The 21,124-nt window shown below is 38.8% G+C and overlaps 1 protein-coding gene across 1 annotated transcript; it reads left to right on the forward strand.

The window, feature by feature from the left end:
• Positions 1 to 5,908: 5,908 nt before the first annotated feature.
• LOC104416426 (cytochrome P450 89A2) lies at positions 5,909 to 7,537 on the forward strand. Its single transcript, XM_010027824.2, is given in 2 exon segments — positions 5,909 to 7,236; positions 7,238 to 7,537. Coding segments are annotated over 2 exon segments (1,566 nt in total). The 5' UTR covers positions 5,909 to 5,970.
• The last annotated feature ends 13,587 nt before the right edge of the window (positions 7,538 to 21,124 follow it).

Genomic DNA, 21,124 nt, shown 5'->3' on the forward strand with positions numbered 1-21,124 from the left:
AATCACTAGAGGAATTTCTTCCAATCTCCACTGCGACACCATTGATGACTCGAAAATGAGTTGACTCACCGAACTGGCCCTCAACCAGGTCAGCTACTTTGGGGTGGGGATTTTCGGTGAGGAGACACTAGACTTTCCAAGTTAGTAAAAAAACAATTCATTCATTAATCAACATGTGGTAAATGTGTCATTGAAAAAAGTTTAGGGTTTTTGGTGTCACAAAAAATAAATTTGAGGCAAATGTATCATACTGTATAAGTTTTGGATAAATGTGTTACATTGATACAAGTTTGGGAGTTTTTTATGTCAAAAACATTTAGGGTAATATGTCATAGTGGGCAAAATTTATGATTTTTGATGGCTTTTACCCTTTTGTAATTATGAAAAGTAGAAATGTATCGATCATGTACTCTAGGTTAATCTATGTATGATTTATTGTAATCTAATTAACTTGTCCTTAGGAAGTGTGTGAAAGCTTATTAGATTAATTCTCATTCATATCGGGCGTTACATCAACAATTGACATTTCGTGCCACGATTACCTATTTTTTATGGTGCATATGCAAATCATATAAATAGCCATCCTCTTTACTCTAGTAATTAATTTGGAATCATGTCCTCGAAATTAGCGCCCAAAACTTCCGGTGAAAATGTCAACTTTATAGCATTAGCTCATTGATTTTATTATTATTATTATTACTATAAGTTATAGAAAACGCGATGCTAATCAATGAAGATTTTCTATCCGCATTCTGACATGTGATGTAACATAGCTTAATGACTAATAAATGGAATAAAATAATCTAAAGAAGAATTAACTACTATTTTCGAACCCAGATGCTTCATCCCCAAAAATGAACTACAAGTTCACATCATCGGAATATAATAGACACAATCTTATCACATACAACTATACAAATACCTTTGAAAAAATTTAGTAAAATGGCATTTTCCAAATTTCAAATTGATAATGTGATTCCTTAGTACATCTTATTTTCTTAAATAATTTCATATAATTTGTCCAAGGAATTTGGGCACCTAAACTTGGGAAAATGTCTGTAGAGTGTTGCCTTCCCAGTAAATTCCCATGAATGAACAGTTGCTTGGTGAACCTACGCTTCTTTACTTTGGGAACCCTGGGGAGATTTGCGAAAATTCCTCAAAGACAAATGCATCATGGGGAGCTCTTCAAACCTCCGCTTCGATTACGATGTCATGCCAAACGCTGATTTCACCACTTCACGCTTGCCGCACTATTAATCTCTCTTTATAATCATCGATGTATGTCCCTAGATATTTGCATTGGTCCTCTCATATCTTGTGTTAAAAATGAAATTTGCTAACTTGTAAAAGAAAAAGCATTCGATTGCAGGCTAGTGTGCGAAGATGAGGCCCACATACCGGTGAAAATTAAGGATTAGGCTTGGAAATACAATTACTTCAACATTCACTCCCATGAGTGTTTATTTGATAATTTCTCTTCTTCCTCTTTTCTAATTCCCATGTCGACTTATTTAAATCTATCATGTTAACAGCTATAAAGTTAAAAGGATCGCTCGATGCGTCGTTCAATCGATTTAGTATTCTTCAATTTAACTTGAAAGGTTTAGGAATTTGTCAAAACTTACGTAACCAACACGTTTGTCCTTGTCCTCACACAAAGATATTACTTTTAAGCTTATATATATGAATGATAACCGCTACGGTAAAGTTCTTATTTAGTGTAGTGATTATCGGGAGGAAAGAATCTTTGCTTGAATTTTAACAAAGTCCAAAATCAACCCATTAACTTTGCGGAAATCTCCAATATTCTGTCCTTTTTGTCCAACTCATAAAAAAATGTACTTGTAAAGTGATCATTTGGTTACGTTTCTTTTTGTCATTTAATTTATTTTAAGTATGTAAGCATTCTCAAATTAAAATTAATGTTTGGTTACATTTAATAATTACTTTCATTTAGAATCATTTTTATTAAACTACGTTTGCCATTGCTAACTATTAGTTATACTTTTCACTCGTAAACATATCATTCGTGATTCGCTATCTTCGATGAATTGCTGGCAATAACAATAACAATTTAATCCAATAGAGTGAAGTTGCATTAGATCCTCGACATGGATTTTAATTTGGAAATGAAAAGACATTGACCACTCAACCGAGGATGTTATATTCCAACATAGAAAAGTGCAATGAATAAGATAACATTCATTTAGTACACATATATAAAATGTAAGACAAAAAGTAGAACAACCGGGAGATAAATGGGAGTCAATTTTTTAATGGAAAAAAGCCACAAAAACTCGAAACTTTGCCTAGAGTGACATATTTATCATAAACTATTTTTTATGACACAAAAAAACTCAAACCTTGTCAACTGTATCACATTTACCTTAATTTTTTTTTCTGTGATGCCAAAAACCCCAAACTTTTACCTATATAACATATTTATCCTAAACATTTTTTGATGACATTAAAAGTCCTAAATTTTTTCTGTGACACCAATTTTTTTTTAAAGGTAAATATGTCATATAGATTCAATTTTTGAGTTTTCTAGTGTCATTAAAAAAAGTTTGGGGTTTTTGATGTCACAAAAAGTAAGTTTGAGGTAAATATGTCACATTGTATAAATTTGGGATGAATGTGTCACATGGATACAAGTTTGAGAGTTTTTTATATAAAAAAAAAAAAGTCTAGGATAAATGTACTACATGAAGCAAAGTTTAGGGATTTTAGTGGCTTTTACCCTTTCTTAGCTATGAAAATTAGAAATGTATCGTTTATATACTCTAGATTAATCCATATTCACTTGTCTGAATCTATGTATGATTTATTGTAATCTAATTAACTTCTCCTTCGGATGCGTATGAAAGCTTATTAAATTAATTCACATGTAGATCAAGTGTTATATCAACAATCGACATTCCGTGCCATGATTACCCTTTTTTTATGTTACATATGCAAATCATAGGTAAACACATTCTCTTTACTTTAGTAATTAATTTAGAATCATTGTTGGATGTTTATTTGTAAAACAAATAAAATGTGCTTTTCCTTGTCCCACTAGATTTGGGGGTGTAGGTTACATCTCACAATACCCACATGTAGGTGTGCGAATAATTGCATGATTATTAGGCGCACTTAGTACTTTGTGCGCTTCTAGTTTAATTAATACTAACCCCTTTATTTTTATTTCATTTCGTACAATTATCTTATAAACATTTATTAGTTGAAAGGTTTTCTTTTGTCTATTAAATATTTTTGAAAATTATACTTGTTCAGTTTGCAACATTTTCCAAAGGGTTACATTTGTTCACTTTGCAACCTTTCGCAAAGAGTTGTCTATGTCATTTAAAATCGATATATATATATATATATATATATATATATATATATATATATATATATATATATATAGTTTTTTGGTATGAACAAGTTTGAAATCATTTTCGAGTTTTCTTTTCAAAATTACAGCCATCTTTTCGGTTCTTTCTTAGATTTTTTTTTTTTTGTCAAAGATACTTCATTGATTCATACTAAGATGGTGGATTACAAGTAGTACGAAAATCTAAACATAAAATAAGATAAAGATCATGCGGAGGCTTGGAGACCCAATTGCTAGGAAGAGATCCGGTTTGAAGAGATTTTGCGATCCAATCAGCCGCTCGGTTCATTTGGCGCAGTTCAAACTTCAAATGAACGTTTTCCATTTGGGCCATCAGCTATCTACAGTCGAGTACAGAAAGAAGAGGGGCCCATGGAGGTTCTTATCGGCCCAAAATGGAGTCCACCGCTTGAAGACAATCTCTAGAGATATACACGGGCAGAGCAGTTCATGCGTTTGGAGTTGTTCCTGTTAGAGCACTTCGGAACTTCTTCAGCCACACGAGCCCCTGAAGGATAGCTAGGGTTTCGCCTGTACAAGCCAATTGGGCGCGAATCTTTTGCGCAAAGCCAGCGATGCAGACCCCGTCCGCTCCTCTGCAGATTCCGGCGATAGAGCTCTCTGAACTCCTTCCCTGCCAAGAGCAATCAATGTTTAACTTCAAAGAGCCCGGATCTAGAGGTACCCGTGCGTTCTATTTAGAGGTAATCATTTCCTTTCGTGGATTCCATTTTTCGTATAACTGCTGGGAGAGGAATGCTTCGCTGATTATTTGAGTTTGGTTTGATTTGCGGCCTTGAAATAATAGAGCATTGCGGGCCTTCCATATTAGCCAGAGAAGATACGCAAAGATTGCCTTTTGGTATGCCGAGATCCCAGATAGGAGATAGTCGCTTACCCATTTATCAGTTCGTGTGGTAGACATTGGAGAGACATCTATGTCGACGCTATAATTTAACCATATTTCTTTTGTCCACTGGCATAGCATGAAGAGGTGCTCGAATGATTCTGGAAATTGATGACAAAAGGGGCATATTGGCTTAGGTATGATGTTTCGCCGGTGTGAATTGGTTTTGGTAGGAAGACCTTCATTGCATAGGCTCCACATAAAATGTTTGATTCTGGGATAAGTCTGTAGATTCCAAATTTTTGTCCATAAACGTTTTGGAACGTGGTATGAAGAGGATGCCCTGATTTGCTGTGGTTATTGCATTAGCTTCTCATAATCTATGATACCCACTTTTGATTTTGTAATGCCCCGAGATATGCCCTGTCTAGATTAGACGGTTGGATCTAAGAATTATGTTGAGGGGGGTTGCCTGAATTTCCTTTGAAATATTACTATCGAAGAGAGCATTTATGAGTTGACTCTTCCATGCATGTACAATTGGATCTATAATATATGCCACCAGCTTAGGATCATTTTGATTCGCCGATCCTCCAATCTTTCCGAACAATAGTCAACGATCTTCCCTTAAATTGATAGATTTGTCATCCCCTACCTCCCATTTCATATCAAATTCTAGGACATCTTGACCTATAAGGAGACTCTACCAACCCCAAGATGGTCTAGCTCCCCTTTTTGCAGTCCATATATTACCATTAGGGAAATGGAGGCCTTTAAAAATTCTGCTCCATAAGGCCTCTGGAGCTTGATTTAATCTCCAGGCTTGTTTCCCCAGCATAGCCTTGTTAAATTCCACCAAATCTTTAAATCCCATTCCTCCTTGTTCGCTCCTCATCTTTGAGAATTCACAACTCTTCCAATGAATACCTCTTTGTTTTGCATTTTGCTTCCATCAGAAAGCTAAGATTTTTCTTTCAATTGCTCTGCATATAGAGATAGGTATTTTAAAGATATTCATGGCATATTGTGGTAATGCCTGGAGTACCATCTTAATCAGCACCTCTTTACCCGCCTTCGATATTAATTGCTCCTTCCATCCCTCCAGTTTTCTTTCGACCATTGCTGTGATCCAATCAAACATTTATCTTTTAGTTTGACCCCAATCAGATGGTATCCCTAAGTATTTTCTAATTTTCTCCAATATAGGAACTCTCAATTCAGATACTATATTTCTTTTTAACTCTTGTGGACAGCTTGCCCCGAAAAAGACACCAGATTTGTTGAGGTTAACTGACTGGCCATAAGCAAAATAATAGCAATTCAATAAGTTGACTAGGTTCTAAGCTTCCCTAATTGTGCCATCCAAGAAGAAAATGGCATCATCCGCAAAGAATAGATGGGATAGGATAGGACAATGAGGATTCAGTTTGATTCCCTTTAAACTTCCATCCATTATAGCATTATTCACCATGTGGGATAAGACATTGGCCATTATAATGAAAAGATAAAGTCAAAGGGGGTCAACTTGTCTTATACCTCTTGTTGGATTGAAAGCTTCGCTAGATTGAAAGCTTCGCTAGATTCACCATTTCAAATAGGTATCGAGATTCGTAAATTTAAAAAAAAAAAAAATTTATGATTACTTATTTTATGTACCTGGGTGCTCGTTAGACCCCAAATGGTTCCACCCTTATTTGCAAGACTTTAATATGGTCATCCTCGAAAGTCTGTCCGGGGAAAGATGGATCCTTGGTTCCTCATCCTCGCCACCCTCTTCGTCGCCGCCCTTCTCAGAGCCGCTGCCAACCTCCTCTCCTCCTCCCCTGAGAAGAAGAGCCTCCCGCCAGGCCCCCTCACCTTCCCCGTCATCGGCAACTTCCTATGGCTCCGCAAGTCATCCTCAGAGCTCGAGCCCGTCCTTCGTTCCCTCCATGCCCGCCACGGCTCGATGGTCACCCTCCACCTCGGTTCCCACCCCACCGTCTTCGTCTCTTCCAGGGCACTTGCCCACGAGGCCCTCGTCCACTGCGGTGCTGTCTTCGCCGACCGCCCGCCGCCCCTACCCACCATCCGCGTCCTCTCCGCCAACCAGCACAACATCAGCTCCACCTTCTACGGTCCCACCTGGCGCCTCCTCCGCCGGAACCTCACGGCGGAGATCCTCCATCCCTCCCGCGTGCGCTCCTACTCCCACGCCCGCGCTTGGGTCCTCAACATCCTCGTGGGGGAGCTTAAATCCCAGCCTGGTGGTGTTGTCCGCGTCGTCGACCACTTCCAGTACGCCATGTTTTTCTTGCTAGTCCTCATGTGCTTCGGAGATAGGCTCGAAGAAAAGAAGATAAAGCAGATCATGGAGGCTCAGAGAAAATTGCTGCTGGAACTGCGGCGGTTCAACGTGCTCAATTTCTGGCCGTGGCTGACCAAGCTAGTGTTCCGGAAGCGGTGGAAGGAGTTCAACGAGCTCTGGGAGTGTCGGAAACGCGTCCTCATCCCGCTCATCAGAGCTCAATCCAAGGCCAATCGAGAGCAACTGAGAAAAGCACAGGAGGACGGGAACGACGACGACGGCGATTGGATCATGTCGTATGTGGACACGCTCCTGGACTTGGAGCTGCCGGAGGAGAAGAGGAAGCTGGAGGAGGGTGAGATAATGGGCCTCTGCTCGGAGTTCCTCAACGCCGGTACTGACACAACATCCACAGCGCTGCAGTGGATCATGGCCAACTTAGTCAAGTACCCCGAAATCCAGCAGAGGCTCTACGATGAAATCAAATCAGTCGTTGGACAAGGGGCGGAGCATGTGAAGGAGGAGGATTTGCAGAGGATGGGCTACTTGAAGGCGGTGGTGCTGGAGGGTCTGCGCCGCCATCCGCCAGGGCACTTCGTGTTGCCGCACGCAGTGACACAGGACGCGGAGCTGGGCGGGTACGTGATCCCCAAGGACGGGACCATCGACTTCATGGTGGCGGAGATGGGTTGGGACCCGGAAGTCTGGGAAGACCCAATGGGCGTTCAAGCCCGAGAGGTTTTTGATTTGCGGAGGGGGCGGTGAAGGAGAAACTGGCGAGTTCGACATCAGGGGGAGCAGAGAGATAAAGATGATGCCGTTTGGGGTGGGGAGAAGGATGTGTCCCGGGTACGGGCTTGCCATGCTGCAGCTGGAGTACTTCGTAGCAAACTTAGTGTGGCTATTCCAGTGGCGGGTGGTAGCCGGCGAGGAGGTGGACCTGTCGGAGAAGGAGGAGTTCACCACAGTGATGAAGAACCCCTTGAGGGCTCAGATTTGTCCCCAGAATTGGGGAACCTGAATTACGATAAATCTTTATGGACAGTTGCCATCTCAATAAATGAATTACGTATTCTCTCTCTCGGGTATGATTAGGCATGGACACACATCTTGACGTTGACTCCCGTGAGATTTCATCTTTTAATTTCTCTCTCTCTCTCTCTCTCCCTCTCTCTCTCTCTCTCCCATACTGAGGTAACTTGGACAGTTACTGTCCTAACCAGCGACAAGGAATGCCCGAAACGTCGCACAATCAATTTAGTGTTCCTTAGGTCGACCCGAAATTTTTAAGAATTTATCAATGTTTACGTAGCCGGCATGTTCATCCTTCTCCACATCAAAAGATGCCGCTTTCAAGCTTATTAATGAATTGATAATCTCTACAGTGAAGTTGTTGCCTAGTGTAGTGATTATGGGGGGAAAGCGTCTTTGCTTGAATTTTAACAAAGTTAAAAAATTGACCCGATATCATTGTGGAAAAATTTCAGTATTCTACATCGTTCTTTTTCTTAGGTTCTTAAAATATGAATTCGTGATTGGTACCGGGCCGTCTAGTTACATTTATTCTTGTTTTTCTTTAATAGTACCATTTTACTTATTTTAATTGTATACTAACGTTTTCCAATGAATTATATTATAAAAACTTCTATTTGACGTCATTTTCATTCAATGGTGTTTGTCATGTCTTCCTGTAGTTATACTTCTTTTAATTTGAGGAGGTTCAGCCACGGCTACTGCGCCTGCGGTGGTTCAACAAGCTCAATTTCTGGCCGCAGCTGAGCAAGCTGGTGTTCCGGAAGCAGTGGAAGGAATTCCACGAGCTCCTCGAGAATTGGAAAGGCCTCCTTGTTCCGCTTGTCCAAGCTCGATCCAAAGCCAAGCGAGAGCAACTGAGCAAAGTCAAGGAGGACGGGAATGACGGCGACGGTGAATGGATTTTATCTTATTTGGACGCGCTCCTGGACCTGGAGCTGCCGGAGGAGAAGAGGAAGCTGGAGGACGACAAGATGACGAGAATTTGCTCGGAGTTCCTCAATGCTGGCACCGACACGACGTCCACGGCGCTGCGGTGGATCATGGCCAACCTGGTCAAGTACCCACAAATCCAAGAGAGGCTCTACGATGAAGTCAAATCAGTCGTGGGACAAGGGGCAGAACAAGTGAAGGAGGAGGACCCGCGGAGGATGGGCTACGTGAAGGCAGTGGTGCTGGAGGGATTGCGCCGCCAGGGCACTTTTTGTTGGCGCACGCTGTGACGGACCATCAACTTTATGGTGTTGGAGATGGGTCGGGATCCGGAAGTCTGGGAGGACCCGATGATGTTCAAGCCAGAGAGGTTCTTGAATTGGGGCGGTGGTGGAGAAGCCGGTGAGTTTGACATCGGGGGAAGCAAGGAGATAAAGATGATGCCGTTCGTAAAAGAATTGAGGAATTTTGGAACGAGAATTATGTCTTTCATTACCACAGAAATGTAACATATATACAAGAAGATACAGCTATCAAACAATCTCCTAATTAGGCTAAACTACCAAAAATACAAGGACAACGCAATAAATGAATAAAAAAGATATGCACACAAAACTTCCTAAGTAAATGGCCTAAATAAAAGTATATCACAGCAGCTTTTCTTCCAATATATTTTCCTTTCCAATACCCCCTTCAAGTTGGAGCATGGGATCTCGAATGCCCAACTTGCGAAGAAGAAAGTTAAATTGATCATTTCCCAACGCCTTCGTGAAGATATCAGCTAGCTGTATTGAACTTCGTACATAATCTATTTGAATGTTACCATTAAGGGGGTGCATGACAACCAAAAATTTCTGTTCCAGAAATAGTTTTCTGTTCAAAAATAGTTTTTCTATTCCGCACTGTTTCCGGAAGAGAAATCCATTTGATAAACTTATTCAGCTTTTCTATTTCGGAATAGATTTCTATTCCAGAAATAGGTTTGGAAGAGAAATCAAAAGCTAAAATTTTCTACTTCTGATTTCTAGAAGAAAAATCAAAAATAATTTCTCTCACTAAATCCTAATTTCGGTAAGTCCTCCCTCATCTCCTCTACGTCTCGCCTCCTCCTCCTCCTCCGCCTCTCCTCATTTTATTAAAAATAAAAATAAATAAAATAAATATAATCATTTTATTTATCATTTTATTTTTATTTTATTAAAAATAAATTTATTAAATTTATTAAAAATAATTTATTTATGATAAATAAATATAAATTTATTTTTATTTGCCTTGAGTGTTTTGCCAAATATTTTTTTTTATTTTTTATTTTTATTCATTTTAAAATAAATTTATTCGTAAAATAAAATAAAATAGAATAAATAAAATAAATTTATTTTTAAGGATATTTTTATTTTAAAATAAAATGATATTTTTATTTAAAATAAATTATTTTTTATTTTATTTTTTATGATTTATTTTATTTTATTCTTTTTTTTTTACTAAATCATTTTTATTTTTATTTTTTATATTAAAGGTCGTCGCAAATCGCCGCCGCCGTTCAAAAGGAAGAAATTCTGTGTCGTTATCAAACGGTTATTTTTACTTAGAAACTCTTCTAGAAATAGAAATAGAAAAATCTATTTTGCATTAAAACTATTTGGAAGTAATGGTTGTCATGCGCGCCCTAAGTATCTCATTACGAATAAAATGACAATCCACTTCAATATGCTTAGTAAGCTCATGATAAACAAGATTGGCAGCTATATGTAAATCTGCTCGACTATCGCAATACAGGTGCATAGGTTGTGAATGTGCCACACCAAGAGAATCCAATAATCCTTTCAACCACTTATGTTCACAAACTGTAGTACTCATAGACCTATATTCAGCATTGCTTCTTAGTCTTCCATGAGATAGGCGATTCTCCCAAAAGAACAAAGTAACCAGTCAAAGATCGTCTCGTCAAAGGACAACTAGCCCAATCAGAGTCGTAGTAAGCAGACAATTTGAGGTCACAATTGGTACACAACATAATACCCTGACCTAGATTTCCTTTCAAATAACGCAGAACTCTCACAGCTACCTCCCAATGAGCTTTCTTTGGCCGCTGCATGAACTGTGCAAGAATATGCACACAATAAGACAATTTAGGTCGAGTTATTGTTAGATAAATAAGCCGACCCACTAGGCGCCTATACTGAGCAGGGTTGTCTACATCATCACTCTCAGTAAGGGCCAGCTTGTGATTTTGTTCAAGAGGAGTTTTAGCCGGCTTGGAACCCAGCAATCCGACCTTAGAAATCATATCCAACACATACTTATGTTGACATAAGAAAATACCATATGAATCTCTCGCCACTTCAATCCCCAAGAAAAATTTCAGTTTCCCCAAGTCTTTCATATGAAAACAACGACTTAAATAGTTCTTGAACTTTTGCATAGCGGAAATATCATTATTGGAGATAATGAGATCATCAACATAAATAAGCACATTCAATTGAGCAGTCCCAACTCGAAAAGTGAACAAGGAGTAATCTGAATATAACTGTTGAAATCCATAAGCTTTCAAAGATGCAGCCAATTTCGCAAACCAACATCTAGGTGCTTGCCGCAAACCGTATGGAGATTTCCAAAGTCTACATACCTTCCCTGATGATTGAGAGACAAATCCAAGCAGCATCTACCTCTTCCTCTAAATTGTCATGTAAGAAAGCATTTTGAATGTCCATCTGATGAAGTTCCCAATTCTTTGCAGCCGCAACGACAAGAAAGGTGCATACAGTGCACATTTTTGCCATAGGAGCAAAAGTCTCTTGATAATCTATGCTTTCAACTTGTTTATTTCCTAGTATCACCAACCACGCTTTGTATCGTTCAACGCTTCCATCAGAATTGTACTTAAATTTATACACCCACTTGCTTCTAATTGCTTTCTTCCCAGGCGGCAAATTTTCAACTGTCCATGTGCCATTATCTTCTAAAGCTTGTATTTCTTTACTCATGGCCTCTCTCCACCGTTCATCTTTAATTGCTTCCGCATAAGAGTTTGGTTCATGTCTTGCAGTAATTGCTACCAAGAAACACCAGTATTGTGCAAAAAAAAAAAAAAATCATAACTCACATAATGTGCTATAGAATAAGGCGTACCTGAGGAATCGAATTGGGCAGATGAGCATGTCGAGGGGCTTATTCTGATGATGTTTGTCACATAATCTTTCAAACGAACAGACGGTTGCTTGACCCTTTGTCTCCTGCCTAACTGCTCTTCGACAACTTCACTTCTTTCCACGTCCTCATTGTTTGTGTGGATCAATTCCTCCATTTCATGATTCACCTCATTTTCTCTATCTACACTTTCGACGTGCTCCTCTCTCAAGTCACTTTCTAAATCATCAACTTCATCACCCAACTCCATAACTCTATTTTTAATGAGTCCATCAATTACAGTTTTCTCATTAGCATATGGAAATTATGTTTCAGCAAACACTACATCTCTTGATACAAAGTATTCACCAGCTTCTAAATCATACAATCTCCACACCTTCTTTCCCAACGGATAACCAACAAAAACACACCGACGACTTCTACTAGCAAATTTATCGTTATCCCGATTCTGATTATGCGCATAGCACAAACAACCAAAAATCCGAATATGTTTGTAAGAAAGAGGTTGGCCAAAAATAATCTCATATGGGGTTTTACCATTCAATAATATAGATGGAGTCTTGTTTATCAAATACCTAGCTACAAGTACACATTCTCCCCAAAATTCTATGGGTAAATTTGCTTGGAAACGCAAAGCTCTTGCAACATTAAGGATATGTGGATGCTTTCTTTCTACTTGGCCATTTTGTTGAGGTGTTCCAACACAAGAAGTCTAATGCAAAATCCCATGTTCATCAAAATATTCTTTCAAACACAAAAATTCACTTCCGTTATCACTTCTAACGATTTTCACATTTTTCTCGAATTGGCATCTAACCATCGCAATAAACTTCCTAAGAACACAAGCCACTTCCTTGTTTTCCATTCAGCAAATATATCCACACAGCACAAGAGTAATCATCAACAATTGTTAAGAAATAAATTGCTCCGCATGAAGTTGGAACTCTATAAGGTCCCCACAAATCATAATGTATCAATTCAAAACAATCTTTAGCTTTATTGTCACTAGAAAAGAAGGTCTCTCTTGTTTGTTTTGATCTAAAACAAACCTCACAAGTTTTATTGGTTTTCCTAACCATTTTGCCAGCTTCTGAAATTAACTCCACCACCTTAGAAGAAGGATGACCCATTCTTTTATGCCAAAGCTCAAAGGATTCCATATCAGCCATTGTGCAAGCATGTACTGAAGTCACTCCCTTGAGAAAGTAAAGCGCCTCGCGTTGCTTACCTGCTCCAATCAGGTTCCTCGAATTTAGGTCATGTATAGCACATATTTTGTTAGTGAGTTGAATAACCAAATTTGAATCATTAAGAAGTTGTGATACATAAATCAGATTGCATTTCAAATTTGGCACAAAGAGAACTCATCACAATTTCAAGTCTCCTCCAAGCAACACAGTTCCTTCTTTCATTACCATGGTCTTTTCTCCATCAGGTAACTCGACTAAGCATGGCACAATATCATGCAATTCTCTCAAAAACGCCAACGTTCCTATCATATGGTGGGAAGCTCCTCTATTAATAATCCAAGGAAAAATACTCTATTTACCTGTCAGCCTCTCATGGCCACCATTCTGATGAGAACTTAACATTCCCAATAAAGTTGCCCACTGCTCATCATTTAATCCACTAAGACCCTTTCGATCTGAATCCGTCACAACTCCTCGCCCACCATCAACTCTAGTTGCCTGCGAGACATTGGCACGAGCACCTCCTCCATTGTTACGTCCACCTCTATTATTATGCTTTTGACCACTACCTTGTCTAGCAAAGGTTCCACGTGGTCTATTACCACACCATTCTAGATATCCTATTAGCTGGAAACAACTTTCAGCATCATGTTCCTCTCGGTTGCAATTAAAACAAAACGAGATTTTATCTTTCCCCCTCCCCCTTGAATTTTGACCACCTGCTCGAATTGCAAAACTCATGGGATTGCCTCTTTCATCCTTGGTTCGTGTCATAGTTCGCACTCACTCTTGCTGGACAACCATAGCATAGACACGATTCAGATTAGGCAAAGGTTCAGTGCTCAAAATATTAGCACACACCGTTCCATATCCTTCTTCATCTAAGCCCATCAAAAACTAATGAACTCTCTCTTCTTCACGCTTTCTTTCCAATTCAATCGTAAAATTGCATCTACAACCTGTACAAACACACATTGGTATCTAATCATAGTTATTTATTTCATCCCACAAGATTTTGAGTTTATCGAAATAGGACACGATGAGTTGACCATTCTGCCTACAATTGGCAAAATCCGATCTCAGTTGTTGCATCCGTGGACCATTCCCAATTGAGAATCTTTGTTTGATATCCTCCCACAAATCCTTCGCATTCTCCATGTGAGAGATAGTCGAGCTAAGTGTCGGTTCAATGGTATTAAACACCCAAGAAACCAACATGGAATTAACTGTCCACCAATCTTCAAGTTCCAGGAAATCATCTGCTGGTTGCTTAACAGATCCATCAATAAAACCATATTTCTTCTTGGCTTGTAATGCAGTCCGCATAGCTCGCGCCCATTCTTCATAATTCTCGCCCTTCAACTAAACTTGGGTAATCATGTTACCCGAGTTGTCATTCGAATTCAGTGTGTAAGCGCTAGAGGTTTTCTTGTCCGTTCCAGAACTCTCCTCACTTTTTTTTTCCATCAGCCATGGCTCTGATACCATGTAAAAGAACTGAGGAATTTTGGAATGAGAATTCTGTCCTTCATTACCATAGAAACGTAACATATATACAAGAAGATATAGCTATCAAACAATCTCCTAATTAGGTTAAACTACCAAAAATACAAGGACAACGCAATAAATGAAAAAAAAAAAGATATGCACACAAGACTTCCTAAGTAAACGGCCTAAATAAAAGCATATCACAGCTGCCTTTCTTCCAATATATTTTCCTTTCCAATACCGTTTGGGGGTGGGGAGGAGGATCTGTCCCGGGCATGGGCTTGCGATGCTGTACTTCGATTACTTTGTGGCGAACTTGGTGTGGATGTTCCAATGGTAGGCGGTGGCGGGCGAGGAGGTGGACCTGTCGGAGAAGCAAGGGCTTGCCGTTGTGGAAATCTCCAATATTCTGTTCTTTTTGCCCATCTTATTTAGTGTAGTGCTGTCACAGGCTCACAGCACTGACCAAAAACAAAAGACAAAAAACAAAAGGTGAACAGCAGGTTTGGAGAAACGCAGACGACAGGGGGTGTGCGCGATGTTCGAGCGGCGTCGGGCGAAGGCAGATCCGGTGGGCGTCGGGCGAACCGGCAAGCGGCGACGGTGACGACGCGGGCTGCGGCAGAACGGAGGTGCGGCGTCGGGTGGTTGCTGAGGACAGAGGTGGAGGCTGGCCATGGGCGTCGGATTGCGGGCGAGCTGCTGGCGCGATTGTCGAGCAAAGGCACAGGCGGGGGCGGCGTTCGAGCGGCGCTGCAAGTGGAGGCGAGCAGGTCGCTGCTCGCGGTGTCGAGCGGAGCGGAGGTGGCGTGGTTCATCAAGCGCTACCAGTGGAAGCGAAGCAGGGGCGTCGGAGTCGGGGCTTCTAGCGTCCGGCGCTACTGGTGCGGGCACGGAGACGCGGAGGTCGCTCGGTGCGCAAGCGGAGGCTGTCTGGGCGGTGGTGAGTGGCAACGGCGTCAGGTTGCGCAGGGGTGCAGGAGCAACGGCGGTCAGAGGAGGCGTGGCAACGGCGACACCGGCAGGGACTCACGAAGGAGATGAACAGTCGCTACTTTTCCTCTCTTTTTTTTCTCTCACATCCTTTTTTTTTTTCTCTCTCTCTCTCTCTGCTGTACTCTCTTGCAAAAGTCAATTGTCCTTTTGACTTTTCTTTCCCACAAAAGAATTCTTTTCCTCAATTTTGAACGAAGAAAAATAAACCCTCCTTTTATCACGAATTCTCTCCTCTGCACGAATTTTTTTGCACGAATTTTTTCGCGCGAATTTTTCACTAATTTTCCTCCCCTCCTCTCTTGTGCGCCCCCCTTTTTATATGCAACGAATTGAGTCCACATATGGAAGAAGCAAAACTTCCTTCCTCTTTTCGATTGCATCTTGCGTGGCCAAGGCGTCATCTTTACGATTTTATTTCATTTTATTTCCTTGGTTCACGCGCATCGACAATTAAAAGATTTGATATTTCTTTTATTAAGTCGAAAATGCATATTACCCGAAGATTAATGCCAAATATATATCCCATCAAAATCTTCCAATTTTTAACAAAATATACCTCTCGAAATATATTGTTTGAATATATAAAAGATTTACTGAATATATCAAGTACGCCTAAAATTATATGCTATGCAATTTTATTTTATTTTTTTAGAGGTAAAAATTAACCTAATTTTTATATAAAAATTTAGATGTCAACAGCTGTCTCTCTTTAAAGGTAAGCTCGTACAAGTTACTTTCAAAGATAAATTGAAACCTAAATTTTGGTAATGCACATGCATTAAATGATTTTTGTTGGAAAATGAATTCTTTTTTTTCTTTTTCTGAAAAATGAATCCCATTTTGAAATGCAATTTATATGATGCATGAAAATGCTGATACAAATAATAAAAGAACCTACCTGGAATAAGTTACCTTCAAAGAGGGTAAAGCAATTCGAGATAGTTGGTACTACATGTCTAGAAACCGTGGAATAATAACACGATTTTGTAAGGAAACTGCTTTTCTAAGACCCGTACCTTTTTACAGTCGCCCAGTATAAATAGAGATATACTTACCTGGTGATATTTTTTATTCTTGAGGATATGTCTTATGGAACTTAGATATCTTATGGAGGCCTCTCACCTCTTGGTAGGAATAAATTTTGGAACATCAATAATGCACCTTGAATGTTCATGATGGTTTCTCATCTTCTAATATCACGAGGCATTCTGAAAGGAACCTGAATGTCAGGAGCTCTTAGATCTTTGAGAAAACAATACCTGTCAGACATGATTTTGAGTAAAAATGCATTTACCAAAGAAATAAGGAATTAAGGTTATTCTGAAATGCACACTTCAAAATCCACTGAAGTATTTATCAATTCAATCGGGGTTCATGCATAATGACCTTTACATCACCCAAATTTCCACTAGAGAGAATTATCATTCAAGACAATTTTCACTCATGACATGGATTTCCTAAGAGTACTAAATGAGAGACTTTCAGTTAAAAAGGACTTTCACTCACTCTAATTCGAAAGAGTTATTTTAGAAGAATCACTCCATCTCACCATATCGATAGGGGTCCGAGTATTCTCGTAAGCAGTACGACCTTACCAATCTGAGAGGTTTTTAACAGAGACCGTACTGTAGGCTTGGTCAATGGCTTAACAATTGTACTCTTTAAGTCAAGGCTATTGAAAGAACAACTCCGTAGTCATTTCTGGGTTTACAAGTCAAGAACCTTGTAAAATGAAAAAGAAATAATCATGTCCGCACTTCTTCAAGTGATACTTATAAACATATGAACTCCTACATTAATTCAAGTGCCATAATCAAAAGAGACTTTGCAAAGGAAGTAACGTAGGTTGGGTTCATGGGTTGAGAAATGAAAGATTATTAGGCTTAAAGATATGTATAATGCTGAAAGTCGATGATCATCTTGACATTGCCACCAATTTCCCTTCACTAGGGATTGTCATTATAAATGCACTATTGATCTTGACTCCTTGAGTACTGCTCCATTGGGATACAATTTTTTGCAACTAATAGTCATCTAAGCATTGGCCTTGCTTTTACTAGGTACATTACTTTTTCATGCCTCAAGTTCTCATGCTTTTTTTCTTCACTTTTCTTCATGGGCATTGGCCTCGTTTTTACCAAGCACACTGCTTTTTCATGCCCTTAAGTTCTATTTTAATTTCAATTCTTGCGCACAATGCATGCGTTAAGCAATTACACTTTCAATGATGCTTGATCTTTTCAAGAGTCTTCACCTACCTATTGCCTTACCCTAATGTAAGGGATGATCATCAACTAGGTTTGAAGAAAAGAAATTGTAGGCTTAAGTGGGCTATGCAAAGGATATAAGTATGTAGAATAGAGAAAGAAATGTTATTCGTCATCCTAAGGCACTTAAATTACCACATGAATTCAATGTAATAGCACGACTTGAAAATTGATGCAAGTGAGAGCAAGAAAATTTATTTTCATTTTCTCCACCTTATGGTGTTGTTTTACCTCCAATTTACCCTGATGTGGGGTGGTTCTTGAAAGGAGTAATTTGAAAAGAATTTTCACAAGTGTATAAGGCTAAAAGGGGTTAAGCAATGGATCATCTATAGTATGTGAGGTAGAGAAATAAACATGCCCCCCATCATTTCGGTTGTCGTATCTTTTGCGAGAGAACTCTTTACCTTGTGAATATGAACCTTCCTACACTCATCTCACAAGTATATGAATAGGGGACTGTGTGTAGGATAGGGTTTACCTTTCTTCATCCCGACTTGTCTCATTTAGTATGCTCAATTCATTCCACATCATTCATTAAATTGGCCTGTGTTGACAATCATCACTAGAATTGGTGAATTAAGCAAGTAAAACTGTTGTGTAGAAATTTCCCTTTGAAAGATTTCAAGCATTTTATGAACTGTCAAGAATGTCATTCAACATGAATAGTCCTTTCAAGATATGTTAGAATGTTGAGTGTCGAGAGACATTTGTAGAGATGGTTGTCCATGAATTGCCCCTTATTTGAACAGGAATGGACACATAAATTAATCAACTGATATTGGAACTCCGATCTTTGATTTGAAGAACATTCCAATTTTTCTTTTGCCCTTGCACAAGAGAATGTGCATGAATAGGATATTAAGCAACATCAAATAAATTCAAATTGCACATCTATTTTGGCTCGAATCGAGATTTTGTTTCAGTCATGTCACTATCAAAATCTGTCGTATCCCCAATCTGTCATATTAACTCTTTTAGAAATGTGCTCTTAACAGTTTGGCCAATTGCAACCTATTGTGCCTTTTTCAGATACTTTTTCATCAGACTAAGAAATTAATGCTCTAAAACATGAAGTAAATGAGTCAAAAAATTAAACAGAGCTAACCTATGCATGCTTTTGGAAATATCTTCAAAAATTATGATTTTTCTTATTCTTTTTTTTTTTTGGAATTTTTGACGAGGAAGTATGAAGAAGCCCAGTCCTTAGGATTTCTCCGTGGATGATATTTTCTTTTCATTATTGGATATCGTCATTGGATTAGTTTGGCATACTCCATCATGTCTTCAAAACTTGTAATTTTATTGATATTCATCAATCGAATTACATTTATTAAATGGTAAATGCAATGCTCAATCCCTAAAAGGAAAGAAAAAATTGAAAACATTTCCTGGCGATAAAAATCCCACGCAGGAGAGTGTGCAAGAACAACATATGAGTTACTCTTATGGACAGGTGCCCATTTCTTTAGATTGTCCTTTGTCAATGGCACTTATAAGGAAGTCATCGAACAGACTCGTGATTCCTTTTAGTGCATCATCAGGGTTCTTTGTCTTTGGAGGTGCTGAATCGTCCATGCCACCCCCTTCGATCTAGGATAATGTCACGAAGGTCAATGCAAAAGCTGGGGGGAGCCGAGTACTTTACATTATAGTCGAATTTGCCACTTGGCTGCCCCAAGGTGTCCATCACTTCCACTCCATATTGCATCATTCTCGAAGGGTCAGGGAATGTCTCACGAATGTTGGGAGGTAATGAGTCTTGCCTCCCTTGCCCCTGCTCAGGTGGTGAGTTTTTCCTTTCTTGTCTCTATCCTCCAGAGTTTTCTCCACTTCTCCCATTGTGTCCTAATCTAGCAAAACGGGACCTTTGACGGGCTTCAATGGGGTTTCAAATGCCTTGACCCCTTCTTCCAAGACCATATGGCATCATCTTAAACCTCAAAAGCGGAAATGAATAGTACGACGATTTTCCCTATCACATATAAAACAAGACTAAGACAAAACCTTGTCATGAACTGATGAAAATTACAATGAAGTAAGTAAGTAAGTTGCGAAATGAAAATTCAGACAACTTACTTTTACTAGAAATGGATGACAATCACATAGACACATGCATGAAGTGTGAGGCTCGATTTCTATCTAGGTGGCTTAACAAAGTGGAGATAAGAGGATGATATAACCGTTGCAGTCTCGCATTAACGTATCAGGTCCTCGTAACTCCGGCTCAGTCGAATGGAATGTCCAATAATCACTCAGTCTCGTGGATATGAACAAACACATCTGACACCATAAAAAAAAATGGGGAAAAGAAGGTCAACCTCTACGTAGTAGTCTCGCTTTGGAGAAAGTATCATTCTCAACACCATCCTAAAAATCCTATCGCAGCCTAGGTCTGACCGCAAATTGTGTGTGCAATAGTGTAGTGCTAAAAGCAATAAAATATGCACAACAGTTTAAATGCAAACAACACTTCTAATTAGAAAAAATAAACCATTCATCTCACATCTTCCTACAAGACAAGAATTAGAAAAGACTACTCCCCTCATACCTCTCATCTGCATGAACATTTAACACCTTAGAAATGTTAGGGACATACCTTATATCTTCGCTGCCAAACAAAATATTTTTAAAAGAAAAAGAAAAACTGGCCTAAGTCCACTAAGTGTTTTAACAAAATTCCCCAGCAGAGTCGCCAAGTTGTCACGAGCTAAATTCTGGGTGCACTACTAAGGTTTAGGCTAATGGACTACTAAATCTTTAAATTTAGCCCAAGCTCTCTCAAGCCTATACTAATTCGCGACTTAAGGTTCAAATATTTAAGATGCAAAAGATTATTAGCTAGGAGTCATCATTAATCAGTTTATAGTAAGTCGATTAGACACCTAAGTAAAATAATTGGAGAATTATTTTACTCCTATGAATTAGAGATTAAGGGTACGGGGATTTGGTTACATTAGACTTTTCTAATGCCCTTTGGGTACCATTTCTTTTCTTTTTTTAAATATTTTTGCAAGCAGCTAAGATTTATTTTAACCTAAATAAATATCATGCAATAAGGTGATCACGGTGATCACACGGGTGCTTAATCATTATTAAACACTCAATAAATCAAACAAATTGCTAAAAAAAAAAATAATAACCACACAAAGCAAGCATTTTTTTGGGTTTTTCTTTTAATTAGAACTTTATCATAAGACATGCATTTAACTACATGACCTAACTTTACTAACAAACTATTTCTAATTAAATGACCCTATTATGCAAATTGTTTGACATGCACCTAATATTTTTGTATTTTTTATTGAAAATCGGAATTAATAAAAACCCTAATTAAACTATCTAAAATGAATAATTTTCTAATTTATTTTAGGAATTAATTTGACTTAAACCCTATCCTATCTTAGAAAACTATATTTTTTTATTAAAAAAAAAAGATGATATTATTAAATGTGCAAACATTATCTAAGACCTTATTTTAAAATAGTATTTTTTATCCAACCCTAATCTATTTCAAAAATCATCTAAACGTGCAAATTTAAAATGCAACCCTAA

This window comes from Eucalyptus grandis, chromosome 8 (genome assembly GCF_016545825.1).
Source record: "Eucalyptus grandis isolate ANBG69807.140 chromosome 8, ASM1654582v1, whole genome shotgun sequence".
Lineage (NCBI taxonomy): Eukaryota > Viridiplantae > Streptophyta > Magnoliopsida > Myrtales > Myrtaceae > Eucalyptus > Eucalyptus grandis.